General features: G+C 40.7%; 1 protein-coding gene and 1 long non-coding RNA gene across 4 annotated transcripts in view; one reads left to right on the plus strand and one right to left on the minus strand.

Moving 5' to 3' along the window:
- Positions 1-19,949, plus strand: part of LOC146522763 (uncharacterized) — a 69,628-nt gene that overhangs the window by 16,496 nt on the left and 33,183 nt on the right. The window contains exons 7-17 of one of the 3 annotated variants that reach the window (XM_085152936.1): positions 551-1,768; positions 5,272-5,343; positions 7,645-7,864; positions 10,033-10,327; positions 10,404-10,607; positions 10,967-11,025; positions 11,139-11,389; positions 12,124-12,155; positions 13,162-13,336; positions 13,439-13,533; positions 14,026-15,126. In XM_085152936.1, the coding sequence (XP_085009062.1) occupies positions 551-1,768; positions 5,272-5,343; positions 7,645-7,864; positions 10,033-10,327; positions 10,404-10,607; positions 10,967-11,025; positions 11,139-11,389; positions 12,124-12,155; positions 13,162-13,336; positions 13,439-13,533; positions 14,026-14,133 (2,729 nt within the window). In that variant the 3' untranslated portion in view covers positions 14,134-15,126. Of the gene's footprint in view, positions 1-550; positions 1,769-5,271; positions 5,344-7,644; positions 7,865-10,032; positions 10,328-10,400; positions 10,608-10,966; positions 11,026-11,138; positions 11,390-12,123; positions 12,156-13,161; positions 13,337-13,438; positions 13,534-14,025; positions 15,127-19,949 lie in introns of those variants that run through there. The other 2 variants (XM_085152935.1, XM_085152937.1) reach the window with 2 other exon arrangements.
- LOC146522764 (uncharacterized) lies at positions 7,435-10,063 on the minus strand. The gene is made up of 2 exons (XR_014872991.1): positions 10,027-10,063; positions 7,435-9,759 (listed from the first exon to the last, which is right to left on the minus strand). It is a non-coding gene; the product is annotated as an uncharacterized LOC146522764 (long non-coding RNA).

A 19,949-nucleotide genomic window follows, 5' to 3' on the forward strand; every position in this document is an offset into this window, starting at 1 on the left:
AAATGACACTGTGTGCCATTTACCTGGACCGCTGTTTAATGTTTATGCTGTTGGTGACTTTAATAGCATTTGTAAATAGTATTATCTGACAAATAATGTGGTTTGCTGTGTGGTGCAGATCATAAGAGGCTTGTACTTGAGTTTTAGTGACTTAACTTCTAGAATTTTATTAGTCTGTTACACTATTTTCTGTTACATTGCACCCATATATTTTATGGGTGGAGCTTTCTAACAAAGTTCACTAATTTTAGCTGAGGCGCTCCACCATTTCATAAAAAAATAACAACAACAAAACTATATTGTGACAGCCAAAATGCCAAATTCAGGGGGTAATGTTACAGTAGTTACACGATGTGCATGTTTTAAATACAGTACAATACAATACAGTCTGCCTGGGAACTAGTGAGCGGCGTGCCGCCTGTTATTTTACATTTCATAAAGTAACAGGATGTTATCTGTTTTGTCTGTATCAGCCAGCCGTAATGTCTGCCTTTAGCCTTATTTTATACGTAAGTAATCGAGTAAAAGTAACTTCTGTCTGTGTGTGCAGTAAGAAGAGCAGTGAAACCGCCTCGGCCGCCTTGCCGCCAGCCTCCTAAATCATTTCACGTTGATGACATCACCAGCACTGCCAGCCAATCAGCGCTTGCCCCCATTGGCAGTGACACGCACATTTCCACGCACACACAGTCCTGTGACCTCACTGATCTGGGTTCACCTTCAACCTCGAACTCTGGTGTTCAGACTGACCAGTGGGATCAGCGCTCTGCTACTGTGGATGTGCCTCCTCCTCGTACTTCTCCCACCACTTCCTTTGAAGTCCCATTGGAGCGACCCAGACCACGTCCTCGTTCTAAGCCTGGCCTTCGACCAATCAGCAGCGAGGTTAAAGTTCAGACTTTGGTGAAGCTGCGGGAGGACGGTTTGGCTACGTTAGCCAGTCGTGCAGCGAGTGACGTTGCTAACCAACAAGTCACTCAAGGGAAATATTCTCAGGAGTTACTCGAGGCCTTCAGTTCAGACGAGTGGGGCTTCCCCGATAACCGCGGCGACACCAGTGGGCTGAGCCAGTCAGAGAGTGAGGAAGGGGAGGACGAGAACGACGGGGAGGACATGGCAACACTGAAAGCTAGGATAGAAGCCTTTGAGCAGCAGCAACAGCAGCAGGTGAGCAGTGAGAGCTGTGACGGTAATGACAAACAAAGCGGAACCACAAAGAGGCCCGAGCCTCGACCACGCCCTCGTTTCCAGGGGCAACAAGCCAAATCTAGCCCTCCCACGATTGCCCCCAAACCCAAAAACTTTTCACCTGGCCCTAAACCGTCCACCAAGGGATTCTGGGAAGATGGAGGTTTCACAGCAGCCACAGAGGACTCGACTGAAGCCCCCTCTTCTAAACCTCAAACAATGGCAGAACCATCACTGAAATCTCCTCCAGGCCTGGAGCCACAGCCTATTAAACCCACAGAGAAACCCACAATAACACCCAAACTCCAGTCCAGCACAGAAACCCTCTCCTCTGCTCCTGTCCCAGCCCCGCGGCCCCCTCCACCCAAGCTAACCCCCTGTCTCAGTGACCCTAAACCCCCATCCAGACCTCCAGTCACCCCCAGGGTCAGTGTGGGTGTTTCACACCTAGATAAGAGCACCACCGATGGACGCACTACCCCAACTCTAACCCCGAGGCCCTTGGTGGAAGTTGGCGGTGGATCACAGACAGAGACCCAGACTGGAAGTGAAGCGACGCAGAACGCCACAAACCAAAGTGGTGAGTTTTCAACACAATTCACATTCTGCTGCCCCCTACAGGTGGCTTCAAGGAACTACTGCAGTTGTTATAAACAATATAAACAATTAATAATTGTTATTAATTAATAACTATTAATTCATAATTGTTACTTTGTTTCAATTTATTTACCGAAGAGTGCTGTGGCAGAAAAATAATGACCTGCTGGTGCCTTAATATCAGCAGTTTTTCACATGGCAGTCTTAGCATTTGTGGTAGTAGCTAGAGATTAGTCCCATACTGTAGTGGTTTACACATTTGCCTAAAAAGTCGAAAGATCCCTAGTTTGATTCCAGGTTGTGTCAGGAAACCTTCCAAGCAAACATGCAGAGCGGTCTGCTTCAGTGACCGCGTGTGAATAAGGAAGCAGATGAAAGTATTGTGCTATTAGCAAACAAAGGAGGTGCAGCCATGCTTACTTATAGGTTGTGATGATGATAATAATAATAACAATGATAATAATAATAATTGACTAATAATAGTACTAATCTGCAGTCTTGGTGAACTAGTCTGTTGCAGGCTCTAGTTGAAGTGACCACCTCACAGTCAGAGTAAACAATAAACATTTCTGTAGTCACAGACAGAGGATGAGTTTGGAGATGATATGGAGGACCACCACAGCAGCAACCTGGTGCTAAATAAATGACTTGGTTATCGGTCACCAAACCTTCAAAATAAGAGCCAGAACCAAAATACTTACATGAGTGTTCTGCCAAACTAAATATATTTGTGGGAAAACTATACTTGGCACAGAAATAAGTTAGGGGTACATAATGTCATAGCAAAATAAGTTCTTGGTAATCAGTAATTGATAAAGATCATGAGTGCTTGATATGATTGATGTTGATATATCTTGTTGTTGAATACAGCCACCAGCTACTGATAGTTGTGCCTCTGGCTGTTGGGATTGACCATGTGTCACTTGAGCTGTTTTACAGGGTTTTTCTTTTTTTGCTCCAAAAGTTTTAAATTGCACTGACCTACATTTCCTGTTTTTTGCTTTTGTTTTTGGGTTGGTTTTTTTTTCACATATCTCAGCAGTAAACTGAACACAGAAACTTTGTCCTTTAAAAAAACAAAACAAAAACCTCTTTGATTCTGCACATGTGCAGAAGTGCAGCTCAGCTCACAAATATTTACAAGAGGGAAGCGTGCTGCTTATCTACTAGATAACCCGATGGTGTAGCTGCTGCTGATAAGCATTGACTGAACGTGAGAGCTGCGCTGTGATAATCTGCTATCGCTGGATTTACTGATAGTAAATGGGAACATTTTCCTTTTAATTCTACTCACAGTTTTAAGACCCAAAGATAACAGGGTGCAAATAAAAGCTAAGCAGCTGGAACTTCTTTATGCTTTTTCTGTTTTTCAGTCTTATACATTTAGGTCTGTTTAAGGACTGTATTTGGATAAAACCAAAGTTTTTACAGCTTTGCCACCAATTTGGATTTTAAATTCATCAAAATGTAACTGAAATGCAGTTTTAATTCAAGGGTTCTCACAAAAGCATCATATTAACTGTTTAGAAATGGCCTTTATATACATGGTTCCCCCATTTTCATCAGCTTATTAGACAAACAGTTTTATGACCACATGAGTGCCTATTTGGTTAGATTTAGACTTTAAAATATATTAGGCTACAGCCTGGACATAAAGTAAAATACTAATTTAAATTTCAGCATTTAAAACTAAAAAGTTTGCTTTAAAAAAGGTTATTGTTTTGGTTAAAATGCAACTCTTGCCAGCTGTTTTAAAGCTCTATTTGTGTGGTTGCCACGGTGACACATCTTCTCTGAAGAGCCTGGACAAACTATGTGTTACAGGGTGGCAGCACCTGTAGACAGCTATGTGTCCTGTAAACAGGAACAAAATGATCAGACAGGGAGTCGTGGCTTGTCGTTCCTGAATACTCCGCAATTATTGCTGCTTACAGCTGCACTGAAAAAAATACCTTTATGTCCATGAACAGGGATGAATCAATTTCTTTACTGTGAGGCCAGGCTGGCTTAAATCTTAAACCTAACTCTTCTGTTTGCCAGTGATAGCCAATCAGAAAGAAGTTGGCTTAAAAGACATATGAGCTAAATTAGCTTGTTTGATATATTTAGATTAAAAAATGCCCAATTAATGCCCTTTTGGGCATTGTGTGTGGCACTCCTCTGGTTTTGTGTATGCTGAAGCATTATCTGTTAAAAGAGAAGCCAGTCCTGTGCTAATGTTGACATTTGAAATACAATCCGCTGTTTACCCTGAAACCTCTGTCAGGGATTTATAGTGGCGTCAGTGTTTGTGGTGCCTCCTCGCTGACTGCTGAATACATATTCATTGCAATCTCAGCTCACCCTGGAAGGAAACCAATCGTTGGAGGAAGTGACTCCTCCTCCATGGACCAGTGAAGTCCTTTCCGTCTCGGCCTGAGTTTGCAGACAAATTAACTAACCTATTTTTAAATGACACCAATTGAACCTAATGTGCTGTCTACCAAGACACTGAAACGGCGGACATTCCCTAAACCAGCCCAGATGTTGACTTTGGAATCAGTGCTAATCACACAAATCTCCAATATAAACCATTTACAGGATGTTTCCTCCTGCTTTGTAAAATGGTTTTACTGGTGAAATAAAGAATGCCTGGGACTTTCTGGGAGGACTGACTGGAGACATTTAATTACCCTTCATAAAATAGTCACAAATAACGACGTCAACCAAGATAACAGTGCTGTGGAAAACATGGTAACTGCTGTACCACAGCAGATCATCTGCCTCAATCTCACCCTGTTCCTACTAACCTCCTCTCCACACCAACCCTCTGCATGTCCTTCCTAAATCCACTAAATCCACAAACATCTGGTCTTCCTCTTTTTCTCCTGCTTTGCAGCTTCTACATCCTTTCTTCACACTATCATCTTGGAAACTTTCGTTCTTATTGTTATCCTAGTGTCACAAATCACCCCTGACACTCATCTCCACCCACCCCACCCTGCCTGCACTCTCTTCTTCACCTCTCTTGAGTACTGTCCTTGAGTTCTGTCTGCTGCTTTGGATGTTTGACCTCCAGGTATTTAAATTCACCTACCTTGACTACTTCTGCTCCTTGCATGATCTAAACATGAATCGGCAGATGTGAGACCGGTTTCATGAAAAATTGCGTTCATGAAAACAAAAATAAGGTGGCAGGAGGAGGAATTTTCGTTGTCTTTGTTGATATTTTCTCAGTTGTTGTGACTCTTACAGCCACACTGAACTGACAGAATATCTTGTTTTCTTTTAGCTTATCTACAAGTCACAACCCAGAAAATCCTGATGATTAAAATGATTTCTAATCACACGAGCTGAAGATGAGCAGAAATTCTCCCTCATCAAGCTGCAAGCACTGCATGAATGTTATAAATGCGTCTCAGCTTCAAGCAGTTTTAGAATTACAGATTTTTATTAAATCCCCATCAACAACTTTATTTTCAGGTTTAATTTTTTTTGTCGTTTCAGTGAAAGTTGGAAGTTCTCGTCCAGGCGTCCCAAACAAGCCAGCAGCACTGATGGCACCGCGCAGAGCAAGTGGTAAGACACAACTCTGTGTGTGTGTGTGTGTGTGTGTGTGTGTGTGTGTGTGTGTGTGGACACTGAGCAGAAGCACAATAGAGTGTTTGAGAGCTTAGAGACACAAATCTGTCCTGCTTAGAAATATGCAAACTTGCAGAGAGATTTTCTGTGGTTTGTGTGTTTTTGCATGTGAGTGTGTGTCTGTGTGTGTTGGAGGGAGGGAGGGAGGGAGGGAGGGAGGGTGATGCATTATGCAATCCAAACCTTGTGAAAGAAAAAGACTGCGATTGTGTAAGGAGAAACAAGACCCCACTGTTGTTGTGGTGGTGTGCTGTGAGTTTGATGCACCAGAATTGTGTGTGTGCGTGTGTGTGTGTGTGCCTTAAGAGTGTATGATATTTTTTCCAGGGTGTTTATTGGCTGCAGCATGAAGTTGTGCAAACCAGTGGTCAGTTAATAGTCTTTCATTAAATATATTTATCCTTCTCTCAGCTAGTAGTCATGCGCTGTGAGCCTTGGCGAGTGCATATTGAGGGATATCGACGCCCTTATTAGTTCGTCGTGCCATCGAGGACGAGATGTCTGAGCAGGTGTTTTTTGGCACAGCGAAAAATGTTTACTACGATTAAAAAACGTAAACTTAAAAAACAAAACAATGTGAAACTGCTTTTGGTTTTCCTTTGGTCACCGTTTTGTCTCCACTACACTGAACAGAGTAGAAACAGTAGAAAAAGGGCTCGTTTGTGACTCAGGTGTGAACAAGCTCCACCGATGTGAGTCTGACGTCACTGTTTGGCAGCGAGCTGTCAGGAAAAAAAAAAACACATGACAGCACTGGAAAAGGGAGCTAATCGGCTTGGAGGCATTCTGACTTATACAACCGTTTGGAAACTGTTCTTGACTCCGGTCCTTACTCAGGATGTTTGCTGCTGTGTTGCAATGAAGCAGTATGATTCTTCTGTGTGTTTTACTTAAATTTAAATGAATTTGGTCGTCATTACGCCTTCTGTGTATGCCATACATTAACTACATGACCATAGCTGTAGTGAATCTGTCCTACCTCAAACATCATGTAGTTTGATTAAACTGCAGATTTCCTGGAGTTTTGGAACAATAACAGCACTTCTGGATTGCTGGAAAAACAAAAGCCAGCACATGTAAATAACTTATTTAGGAAGCAAATCGAATGCAGACTGGCTGGAGGGACTCAGATAATCAGAGCATGTCAGAGACTAGTCTAAGCTTGTCGTGGAAGGAATACAGCAGCAGAAGAGATGGGAAATTGAGGCTTGATAGCAAATGAAGGCCCGAATCACTCAGTATTAATATAGTGTGCTAATAAAGAGTTGGTGACTTTATATGGCCCTCGCTGAGCCTGGTTTTGCCGGAGGTTTCTTCCTGTTAAAAGGGAGTTTTTCCTTCCCACTGTTGCCAAAGTGCTAGCTCATAGGGGGTCATATGATAGTTGGGTTTTTCTCTGTATCTATGAAGCGCCTTGAGGCGACTTTTGTTGTGATTTGGCGCTATATAAATAAAATTGAATTTAATTAAATATGGAGGTCCAGCAACAGTAAACTCGCCACTTGGTAACCATCCCATAAACAAGTTTGGGAATTTATTTGGGAAGTTATTTTGAAGCACTGTGCAAATTAAATGTTAACCATGTTTAGTTTGCCATGTTTCTGTTGTCTTAGTTCGAGCACACATACTAGCACATGCATTTTTTGCCAGCAGAGGGCAACAAAGGACATTTAAAGCCTTACTGATCAGTGATTTAGGTTTAAATAGAAATCCAAACTGAAGAAAAATGATTGCTGAAGCATCTCAACATAAACAAGTAAAGTTCAGATGATGTCTGTGTCAGCAAACATCATCATACCAGGAGCATCGCTCATGTCCAGAAAGAAGAGCGGTGTGACAGGTGCTTAGTGTGAGTCTCTGTAAGTCTAGCTTTTGTTTTTTGTTGTGATCATGGCACCATCGCACACTAAAATTTGGCTAAAACATAAGTCATTCAAAAATAAAAAGATTCTCCTTAAACGTCTAATCTTGACATTGTAGGAAAAATTGCAAGATTTTGTGCAAATTATTCTAAAAATTATTTTTAAATTTTGTGTGTTTTGTGTGTAACGTTGGTTCACCTTTTCTTGGTCATTGGTGAGCTCTTCTTTTATGTAAGTGCTACATTAAAAACTTTTTCTCTTGTTGCCAGTTTGTTTTAATCAAACCACTCAGATTATTAAATCAGCTTTAATCTCAGTGGTTTGATTTCATGTATGCATTTAATTAAAGCAAATTATGTTTGCTTTCTGCCTGCAGCCCCAAATCTGGCTCCCAAACCCTCTGGAGTCTCATCAACTCCTCTGGATCCAAACCCGGTCCCAGTCAAACCTGCAGCAGCCCCTAAAACTTCTGGACCAGCCCCAGCCAAACCCCCGAGCCCGGCTCCAGCCTTGAGGAAGGGGCCTGTGGTCCAGACCAAACCTGAGACTGCCAACACTACAAAACCAAACTCCTCAGACCCTCCTCTGCCGCCACGGTAAGAAAGAGAGCCGAGCTTTAGGAAAGATGGAAGTTTGCTGCAAAGCAATGAATTTCCAGGCTGTGGTGTCTCTGGGTGGATGGGGCAGAGCTGCGTTCTCACATTGTTGAAATTCCAGCAGTTTGGACAACATAATTAGAAGACGAGTACTAATCACAGAAAAAATCAGCAGAGGTAGAAGAGAGAAAAACGGCTCAGTTTGTCTTTGTTTATACTCGTTTGGACTAGAGATGGACCGATCCGATATTACGTATCGGTATCGGTCCGATACTGACCCAAATTACTGGATCGGATATCGGCGAGAAATAAAAAATGTAATCCGATCCATTAAAGATCAAAAAAGCACCTCACAAAACTTGCTACGCGGCGTAACTCGGCTCATAACCGTAGCACGTAGCAGCAGTGTGCATCACGTGATAGAGCGGCTGTGTGTATTTGTAGCCTTGCTAGCAAACCAGCATTTCATCTATGAGGAAGTTTTCCCAGAGAGAAGTAAAGCAAGTGTGTAAGTTCATCTCTGAATGTCTGTAAAGCATTCCCACGTTAAGCTTAACAACCATACCTGGAGCGACTGCCTCTCTCTATCTCTCTCTCTCCTGCTGCTTCAATCGTGAAACTGCTTAATGATCAGCTGATCGGCTTTTCTGTCGCGAGTCCGTCTCTCTTCTTAGTTTTTGGCCCACTTCTCACCAGAAAGAGGAAACCAGCGGCTGAACAACAGCAGCACGTTTAAGCTTGATAAGCTGTTGTTAGAATTTATTTAATATTACTTTCTACACCAGGATCTTTTTCTACGTAGCTGACGGCTGGTAACTGTGCAGGGGCGGATCTAGCAAAGTTTTGCCAGGGGGGCCGATAGGGCATGAACAGGGAAAAGGGGGCACAAAGACATACTTTTCTTTCTTAGTCTCATTTAAAATGTCTAGTTTTTAATAAATAATTATCTGACTCTTACACCCAAAGTTTTAATCTTGTGTAAAATATATAGAAGTCCATTACTGTATATAGTAACTGTTAAGTCTAATATACCCTAGTAAGCTATAGTACTTTTTCCTTTGGGAAGATACCATCTGTGCAATTCTGTTGAAGAAAGATGTTGAATCTATTTAATTATTCTTGAAAAATAATTTATTTTTGTGCATTTTCCCCCTGCATCAAATTAAATTTGATTACATCGATTAAGCATCATGAGGTGGAGGGTGGTTCCCTATTTATTTATTTTTTTGCTAGGAGTTTGCAACCCTATTAGTTAGGTTGCTTAAAATTTCTTCTAAGTACTCTTTAAAATACCAGAATAGGGAGGATGGAGCAGGTTTAACTTTATTAGATTGATCAGTGTTGCTGAACTATGACATATTTTGGACGCAGTGTATTTTTTACATACAGGTATAACAGAGTAGCTTTAGTGTTGTTATTTATTTAAACTTTAGTATAAACTTATACAAAATGCAGCAAGATATTAAAAAAACGTTTTGTTGATTAAAAAACACTATATCGGATTCATATCGGTATCGGCAGATATCCAAATTTATGATATCGGTATCGGACATAAAAAAGTGGTATCGTGCCATCTCTAGTTTGGACATAAAAGTGTAATTCTTGATCTAATGACAAAAGCAGGACTTCTACCATGTTAGCTCACTGGGTTGAGCAGGTGCTCCATATGCTGTAAGGCTAATGCAGAGGACCGGGTTCAGGTCCACCACAATTTTAAAAAAAAAAAGGCTGAAAATCCCAAAACATATAATACATACACATACTGAAAGTGGTTTCAGTTGAATTTTGACTAACCTCTGGTGCAGTACGGAGCAGCTCCTCTTCTTTCAGCTACATACAGCAGTCGACCCTTAGAGCCGTACACATCAAGAACCGCACCTTGTTCTACTTTATCACTGTAGATAATGCATACAGATAAGCAGCATTTCACAGTGAATAAAAACAAATCAGTCCAGCGGGATTTGATCCAGAGCTAAACAGACTGAGGATGAAGCATTTTTGTGTCTACATATGTGATTACTTCTGAACCTGCTAAATGAGGTCCAGCAAAATTAAGAAAATAAGGTAGTAGGTGTTAGAGGGGCTACAGCTGTCTGCTGCTGTCTTCTCTTGAAGACACCTTCTGTTTATCTTTACCTGACTAATAATACTCTTTCTTTTACATTCAGTCCATCCAGTGTGAAGCTCCTCCCCCTTCGTCCACCACCAATCAAGTCTATCCCCGGGCGCCCGCCGCCTCCAGCCATCAACTCCACCTCCTCAGGTAGCCAGAATCCAACTCCGTCTAAAGTTAGTCCCGCCCCCTCCCTTTCAGCTGCTAGTCAGGTGACACCTTCACAGACCAGTTCCAGTCCTCCTCCTCCTTCAACAGCCAATCAGACACAGGCACAAAAGGCACCAAAGCGAGGACCACCTCTGCCTCCACGCCCTAAACCTGGACACCCTCTGTACAACAGCTACGTGGTAAACCTGCACTTGCACACACACACAAAGATACAAGTTCTGATTACGTTTCTAATTCCACTTTATCTCTCAGAAGCAGGAAGTGCTGATCGTCCTGGATGACCCGAGACCCTCGCCTTCGGAGCATCCTCCAGGCGAGAGGCAGAATCAGAATACCACCACCCCCCTAATCAACACATCACAGTGTCTGCTTGACCTGGACCCCAAGCCAGAGTCCGTCCCTGATCAGGACAACCAATCGAAACCTGCCCTGGAGGACCACAGCCTGTCAGGCTCAGAGGTACAGCTTCAGATTTTTTTTTAGTTGGTTATTCAAATCATTTCTGAAAAAGCATCAGAGGTCACCTGTCAGGAGTGGTGGGTTGGTTCAGATCAGACGGGTTTGTAGCTCTGGACTACAGAGGCCCAAACTGCAAAAAATCATAAATTATAGGAAACTGGAACAGTACCAAAATAACATTTGTTCAATGAATAATTTGCATTTGCATTGTCATCATACCTTTTTATATTTGGTGCATTTAATTGAATATTATTTTAATTAATTTTGTTATTGATTTTTTATTTTGACTCACTGCAAAGGTTTTAAACTGTTTTTAAATGCATAAATATTAATGACGTTATGTTTTGTTTATCCTTTAGTCGATTCTTCCAGTGCAGCCTGCTGAGCTGAAGGAGCAACCAGACTCTCCTCCTGTCAGGTCAGACACACACACACACAGACACACACACACACACACACGCACACACAGACACACACTCTCACTCTCGCTCTCTCTGAGCCACATGTTCTAATCAGACGGTTTTTCTGCAGCGGCCCTCGGTGCGTCGCTCTGTTGGACCACGAGGGAGAGGAAGAAGACGAGCTCACCTTTTCCCAGGGTGATATCATTGCTCTCCTGGAGCTCATCGGGCAGGAATGGGGGCGGGGCCTAATCCACGGCCGAATTGGTAAATTCCCCTTGAACTTCACAGAGGTGGTGGAGCCCCTCCCAAGTTCAGTGACTGAACTGGGGGAAACTGACAAACCGGCACTGACGGACACGGCAATGACAGAAAACTCCGGTGAGCTGAAGGCTGCATTATCATCATCTCTACATCTCTATGCGTCACTGCTGTGGACGACTGCTAACAAAAGTTTTTGGGTTTTTTCGTTTTGTAAATCCAAGGGGCTTAAGGGTTTAAAAAGCTTTGAATGTCACCTTTGCTTTAAAAGAAGCTGTGAATCTTAGTGTCTGGTTTCTTAAAATGCTGGCCATTTCACACATTTTCTGGGTTTCCTTCTTCCATCTGCATGACTCTGCAATGACCCTTTTATATGATGGCAAAATTAACACTTAAAGAGGTAAAACATTTCTATCACAGTCCTGGTGATTTGGCCAAAACCTTGTTGATGAACGCCAACATTTTATATCTGCAGTATGCATGCTTCTGAAGATCTGTTTGTGCTGGTTTTATCTTCACATTTTGGAGCGATTACATAAATAAATCAAAGTGATGGTGTAACACTGCTAACAAGCTACAACAGCTTCTCTGTTTGCACTGTTTAAGAAACAAAAAAAGACGGTCATGCCTGTTCTCATGGGGAAGATAAACTCAAAGATGAAGTTCTAAAAAAACAGGCTTTAAATGACTGAACTAGAATATGCTGGAAGTCAACTTTTTTTTTTCATTTATGCACAACAATCAGTCTTCTCGCACCTCCTTGTGACCATTTTAAAACTGCAAAAGAAACAAGAGAGAAATGTTTTCTGTTTTTGACGTGAATGTAATGATGCTCTTTCACATATCATCTGCAGGAATAAAGACTTCACAGGGCTCAAACTCAGAGGTGAGTGAATTTTCATTTTCTATTGTTATTTTGTTAAACAGCAATTAATGAGCATGTTTCTTATTAGGGCTGCACAATTAATTTAACGAACCTGATTGAGCAATATTGAAAAAGAAAATCGAGCTGAGCCAAATAAATGTCTGATGTGTCTGCGCCTGTTTGAAAATACTTTGATTTCAGGCCAATCATAAGCAAAGAGTGCTGTAAAGTTGTGCCTGCACCGCAAAGACACACATCTAATCTATTCAGCGACCTGAAACACAACTCTAACCAAAGAATCAGTGCAGTGGTAGCTAAAGCAATCAAAAGTAATTTCCCAGCATTAGCTCAGATGCCCATCAAAGCGAGCCTGCTCATCACGTCTATGAAACATCCAGCTCACTAAGATGCACTAAAATCAGCAGCATAATCACATTCAGCCAAAGAAAAGTGTCTAATAAACACAGTGGCAGAGCCTTTGGTGGACGTCCCAAATCTTTAGAATAACCTTCCTAATTAACATGTTTTCTTATGCATTTCTGTGCATGTTTGCTGATATAGTGATTATAAATGTTATAAGTAACAAAGGCTTCAGGTAAACAGTCAACACGATGGACAAACATGTTCTCCCATCACAGTTATTTTTCCATGTGCAGTAAAACCTGGGCTGTAAAGAAAACATGTCAGAGAAGAAGAAAAGCGTCTCACCGCTGTCGAGTGCTTTGCAACAAGTTTTATTCATTTTAATCAGCAGCTGGATTGAAAACTTTATATTTGCTTGTAGGAGCTGCACTGAGATCAGAATAAAGGCTGAATTTGTCTGCAGAGATTCTTTAAAATCAATGTAATAGTTAAGAATATAATTCACTGTGTTGATGTGGTTTGGTCTTAATTTTTTTTGAACTTTTAAGAACCACTTATTTAGATTTTTAAAAGAATGCAAGAAGCTCTTTTTATATTCTGTTTAATTTATGGTTGGTTTAAAATGTAAGTGATTCTCTCAATATTGATTTGTTAACCTGTGCAGACTGAGGAGTGGGCCGTAGCTCTGTTTGACTTCCCCGGTCAGACCCCAGAGGATCTGTCCTTCCACAAGGGGGCGCTGATCCAAGTGACGGAGCACATCGACACAGAGTGGAGGAGAGGAAGAGTGGAGGGGAGAGAGGGGCTTTACCCCGTGGCCTTTACACAGCCCTGCAAAGGTACAAAAGTCTGGCATGTGTGGGTCAGAGAGAGATTGTCAAATGACAAAAATACACAAATAAACAAGCACACTGTATCAAACTTTTTTTTTTCTTCTCCAGCTCAGCCAATTACAGGCCAGCAGCCTGTGGCTAAAGGAATGGCCAAAGCTCTGTTTGACTTCACAGCAGAAAGTGAGGATGAGCTCACACTGAAGGTGTGTTAGGAGCCATAAGTATTTGGACACAAAACACTGTAGTCTTGCCTCCTTACACTTTCAAAGTGCTGATTTTATACATAATCCCTCCTTCACTGGCATTAATACCTCTGTGGACTTCATGTTGACAGTTCCAATAATCTGACGAGTTTCTCCTTGGATAATGAGAGAACAGGACTCACCTGGCCATGAAACTATCAGTTAACTATTCACGTATTTTTAAGCCTCAGAAAATTATGGCACAAGTATAAAAACAGTTGTTAATCCAGTGTTTTTGTTAAACGCCTTAAATTAAGACTGAAAGACTGCACTTCAATCACATCTTGACTGGTTGATTTCAAATCCACTCTGGTGGTGTACACAAGAAAAACTACAGAAAACTGATCAAATACTTACACATCTAAATAAAATACCCTGTCAGATTTCCTGTGTTTAGTTTTTAGGTGTTGATTTTTTTTAACATGTCTGTTCTCTCTCTGTGTTTCTGTGCAGGTCGGTGACATTATCACACAGGTGGAGGATGTGGATGAGCAGTGGATTATGGGCGTTGTGGGCGGGAAGCATGGGATTGTGCCTAAAAACTACATTTCACTTTTGTGACAAGGAAAATCCTGAAACGGCTGATGTGGGAAAACAAAGAATGAAACTGCTGTTTGCTGCCACTCTGTTAAACAGGTTGGAGGTTTGGAACTGGAAACCTTCAACCTGTCGACACTACAGGGAGTGCTGGTGCTCCCACGGACACGCACATGAATCCGATCCAGTGTTTGTGAGAAAAACTGAACATTTTAAAAGAATAAAATTAACTCCGATTATGCTGGTGGTTTGATGTTTTTGAGGTGTCTGTGGTCATGATAACTGAGTACTGGATGATTAAGAGGTTGGTTTTCCTCTCACAGTCATCCTGCTGTGATTATTTTCATCTGCTGTGGACTGGATCTGAGCTTTCTCTCCTTTTTTTTTTTTTTTTTTTTTTACATTACATTTACATGTTTGGTACTTGTGAAGATCACTTAAAATCTGGATCGATGGACATAGCAGATCCAGGTTGGACGTCTGCTTCAAAGAGCCACTTTTTAGATACTCAAAGAAAGAAATGTATAACATATTAATGCAGTACGTTACTTAAGTGCTCGCCAGAGAAAGAAATTTGTTACAATGCTTGTTCCCTTACTTTTGCATTACTCTGTAACATGATCTGAAATGCATTGTCATATAACCACCAGTTAACAATATATACCTAAAGCTACAGTCCCACACATCAACACAAATCCCTATACTAACGAGGACACACACGATCTCTCTCGGTGTTTACACATGAACACAAAGCAAAGCTACCTGTTCATGTGGAAACATGAACAGGTAGAAATGGAGGCTGAAAGCCCGACTACCTGTTGAAGATGAGGATCTGGATCGGCATGCGCTCGGCTTTATCATCACTCTGGGTTCTTGACTAGCTTTGTGTTGGCATGCTGTCTGTACAGAGGAAGAGTTCTGTTAGCAGCATGATCTGTTGTTTGTGTCATTGATCCAGTCTGTAATTTACCATTGTGCTCTTGTCCTTATATGCAATAAAAACAAAAATAATTCCCATACCTCCGCTCCTCACACCTGTAGACACTACTGTCTTCCCTACACACAACCTGCAATCAGCTGATTGTAGCAAGAACCACACGTCCCGTGTGACTGAGGGACCTTTGCAACACAAGTAACCATAAAATTGTAAGTCTAATATAGTTACTGGATTTAGTACAGTAGTCTATGGATGATTCTCTTTTTGCGGCTTCATTTCATGTCCACATATTTCATTTACCCTGATTTTTTTTCTAAAATGTGCCAAATATGTACAATAAAGTAATAAAATTGTGTTTAATTGTTTGTAATTATTTAAACAAATAAAATGTGTCAAATTTTTTTTATTTATTTTTTTTTTTAACACGTTTTTGGTGACACATGCTTAATTTCATTATCTCACAGTGCCATAATCAACTTCCTCCAAAAGTATTATGTCATAAAATTATATATGTGTGTATATGTATACATATATACACATATGTATATGTATGTATATGTATATATACACATGTGTATATATACATATACATATATATATATATATATATACAGCAGCTAGGTTGGATAAGAAAGACGCAACAACATTGTCATCCCCTATGTAGCTGGTGTATCAGAAAAACTCTCAAAAGGAGAGTTTTCTCCAAGCATGACATCCCAGTGCAATTCAGACCCAGCAACACACTCAGACAAAAACTGGTTCACCAGAAAGACAAAACTCCAAAACACAGACTTAACAATGTGGTGTATGCTGTACAGTGTAGCGAGAAATGCCCAGACCTCTACATTGGAGAGAGCAAACAGCCACTTCACAAACGCATGGCACAACACAGAAGAGCCACCTCCACAGGACAAGACTCAGCAGTTCATCTGCATCTAAAGGACAAAGGTCACTCTTTTGAAGATGCCAATGTTCACATTTTGGACAGAGAGGACAGATGTTTTGAAAGAGGAGTGAAAGAAGCCATCTATGTCCACTGTGAGCGACCATCTTTGAACAGAGGCGGTGGTTTACAACACCAACTGTCTGCCATCTATAATTTGAGTTCCCTTCCCAGACGCCTTAACGCCCACTCACATCCTGGGCCATCTGACCTCAGGAAATCGCATGATCGGGTGGGGACAGGTTTCACAATGAGCTCACCTGAAACCCTGGCTGATTGTGACCCACACCCATTTTCTCACCTTGGCTCATGTGATTAGGTAGAGGATCATCAAGGGGTCCTTCTGTCCCTCTTTGGGGGGAAACTCCCACTGGGTTTAAATCTGGGACTCTCGGCCATTTGACCTTAGAACTGAAGAAGCTTCTCAGATGAGAGGTGAAACGTCTTCAAGCAACTTAAAGAAGTCCAGACGCTTTTCTTTCCAAGCTCCTTAGGCTACGATGACCTGGATGACTGAGAACCTTCACAGACAACCCAGAGCTTCCTCCCCAGCTCCTCCAGTTGCAACAGAGGAAGATTTTGTTGTCTGTCTTTGGCTTCACCAAAACTACCATGGCAATATCCCACATGCCAAAGCAACGGAGAAATGTGCTTCTTTTGACAGCAACACACAGTGAACCAGCAGTCAGTGATGGGGAATAGAATAGAATAGAACGCCTGGAAGCAAGAAGCAATCCTGGACTACAATAGGCACAAATATTGCTTGGATAACTTAGAGAGGATGTTGGCACCTCGAGTTGTTGAAGGAAAACTAACTGATGGCTGCTGGCTCTTTTCTCCAATTTCCTGGATGTCTTGGGAAACGATGTCTTTGTCCCGCCGGAAACAACTTCACTGAAGTGGGGGAGTCCTCTACAACCTACAAATGAAAAGTGATCCTGGGAGAGCTGGGGCACATGCTGGTGACCTCAACAACTGCAAGACACCCTTGTCCCTGATTCTCAGCCACTTCTGCCATTGATCTCAAGATACAGTAGTCTGAACCAGAGTGTGACCCACACCCCACCAACAAAATGAGAAGAAGGTGCAAAAGGCGCACCTCCAGGATTGGAACAGCAGCCCCTTGCACCAGGTGTAGAAAGTGTGCCTACAAAAACCACTCTAATGTGGTTAGTACATCCTGCTGCTAATGAGGATGCACACAGAAGCACACTCTGGAATATAAATTTTGATCATTTCAGTGGTTATTTGGTCATTAAATGACCTTTCTGGCCACTAACACGCCATTTGTGATTTTCTTTTTGGCCATTCATTTCTCTCTCTCCCCCCCAAAGAAAAAAAAAAAAAGTAAAAATAAATCATTGTTACTGTTACTGACCTGCAATGATGATAAAAAACAAAATTAGGTTTGATCATTCATATGTTAAATTTTTTTTAACTTTATTACTATTTTTCCCCAAAAGCGTAGTAATAATACATAATCTGACTGGTATTCAAAGGGTATAATATCTGAATTTGAATTATATTTTGGTTTTCATGACTAGGAGCAGTGCTAACTTAAAAAATCAAGTCAATGAAAGTAGAAAATGTTTTAATATATATTAATTTTACAGTATTTGGTAAACATAAACAGGGGTTGGCCATTTTTGGCCACGAAGAAGGTGAGAGGGAGTTTTTATGTTTTTCTGTCACTGCAAAAAAAAACAAACAAAAAAAAAACAGATGTATAAAAGTCATTGATACTGTTAATTATTGCTCTACATCTAACGTCCATCATGGTTAGAAAATAAATCAGATGGCATGTTTTATTTGGAAAAAAATTGGTTTTTTTTTTTCCATTTATGAGTTCCTAGGATTATGTGATCTAACTGGTATTTAAAGGGTTAAAATTCTGAATTTGAATGAAATTTTGATTTTCATGAACAGCACTGATGCTAATCTAAAAAATCAAGTCAAAAAAGTGGAAATTTTTCTTAATATATATGAATTTTATAGCATTTTGTAAATGTAAACAAGGGGTGGCCAAAAAATCAATTACATGCCCCAGACTCTACTATTAATAATACAAGAAATTTCAGTGGCAATGCAATTATATAAAATTGCGAGATTTGAGGTTGTCTTCCAGCTAGTGCAGTGGACAAACAAACTGGTGTTTAAAGGGTTAAAAATGTAAAAAGTAATAATTATTTTATATTTATGAAAAGAACTGAAGTTCCTTAAAAGCTTTATGCAGAAAAAATGGCAAAAAAACACTTTTGGCCACGAACAAGCTGAAAGGGTAGTGATTTTGAACAAACCCAGAGGGTTAATCAGGTCTCTAAACTGTACAAAATAAAGTACGTGCAGAAGTATAACAAGACAGTGTTATGTAGGTTTCATCACTGTTCACTATCATAATTGTCAATAGTACATGGTTGTGGTTAAAATATTTGTGGTTTAATGCTCCAATAACTAAACAAACTAAAACCTATTTTGTGCCCGTGTACATTGACCTTCGGTTTGCTGCAGTTAATCTGCTCCAACAGGAGGAAGTTTTGGAGCAGAAAAGCTCTAAAGCTGAACATACGTCTTTTTTCTCCCATATTTTCTTTCTGTTTCGTGTGCTAAACACTACATCTTAAAAAGAGCAGTTAATATTTCCCAGCTGAATTGGCCTCTATTCATTGACTAATTGAGGAATCACTGCAGCTCCAATGTAGTTTTTGGATTTGACAACTGGGGAAAAAAATACCTTATGCAATCTTCTAATTGGTGTGTTGTATGACAGTCAAAGATACACATAGTGCCTGGAAATATGCCAAGATTGCAAAAAACATTTTAGCTGCTCATTACAGTTCACACACTCAATTGCCCTTTTGAAGGAAAAGTGTTATTGTGTGACAGTTTTAAGGCAAAGGAGGGTGGGACTGACAAAATGTACTGGGGACTTCCCCCTTCAAGCATGAAACTTGGTATTTGATACTTTTGCTCCCTTACAAGAACAAACACAATTCTTGACTGTTGCTCAATTCTTTCATTTTTATTGTGTTTATTTATTGTGTTTTATTGTGACATTTGTCCCAATAGGATATAAAACAGTAATAATAAACAACATAGCTAAACAATGAACAAACAGAACAGGAGCATACTGAACTTAAACCTTCAGATCAGAGTTTCCCTGATACAATTAATAGAATAATGTAATAAACTGAACAAACAATGCTGAGTTCTTTACTGCTCTAGACAGTAAAAATAATGGCCTGAATATGGATCATCTTTTCACTCACGTGTTTAGCGATGACTCACAGCTATACCACATTTTCTTAGTATGAACATTTGAACGCTGTGAGATCATTATTCTATGTAGCTTAGTTTCCCTTATATTTTTAGGTTAAAGAACATGACCATTGTTGTAGTATGTTAGACAAATGTTCCAGTATATTTTTGGGGATTAAAAAGAATGTGACCATCTTTGGGGTCTGTTAGACAGGTGGGCGCCGCCATTTATCTGCTGTGAATGTTTTACACTGTTTTCTTGTCATGTCAGACTGCTTAAATCATTTTCTGAGAAGGTTGTGTGCAAAGGACCTTGTGCCGATAATAAGAAGAAACAGACCACATTCTGTGCCCCCACTCTTGTAGGGAGTAGAAAGACAGGGAGCCCGAGGTCATAACTTAGGCGCCATGACAGATAAGGGACTGTGAATGTTTAGGTTTACGACCAGGTGGGGGCCAGTAGAAAGTATAAAAAGCTGTGTAACACACCACCATTTTGAGACTTGCTGTGACCCTCTCATGCATCTCTCCCCATCCGGATGGTTGTTTATGCTCATTGTGTGAAAATTGTATGGAAATAAAGGATTGCTGATTGAGGATTTATACACCGAGTATTGTCCTTCCTTCAGCCCAAAGATTCAAAGAATTGGGAGATTTCAACAACGCGTATGAATTCTCATGTGCTTCTTTAATTGTACCTTATTG

The sequence above is a fragment of the Neolamprologus multifasciatus genome, chromosome 3 (assembly GCF_963576455.1).
Source record: "Neolamprologus multifasciatus chromosome 3, fNeoMul1.2, whole genome shotgun sequence".
Classification (NCBI taxonomy): domain Eukaryota; kingdom Metazoa; phylum Chordata; class Actinopteri; order Cichliformes; family Cichlidae; genus Neolamprologus; species Neolamprologus multifasciatus.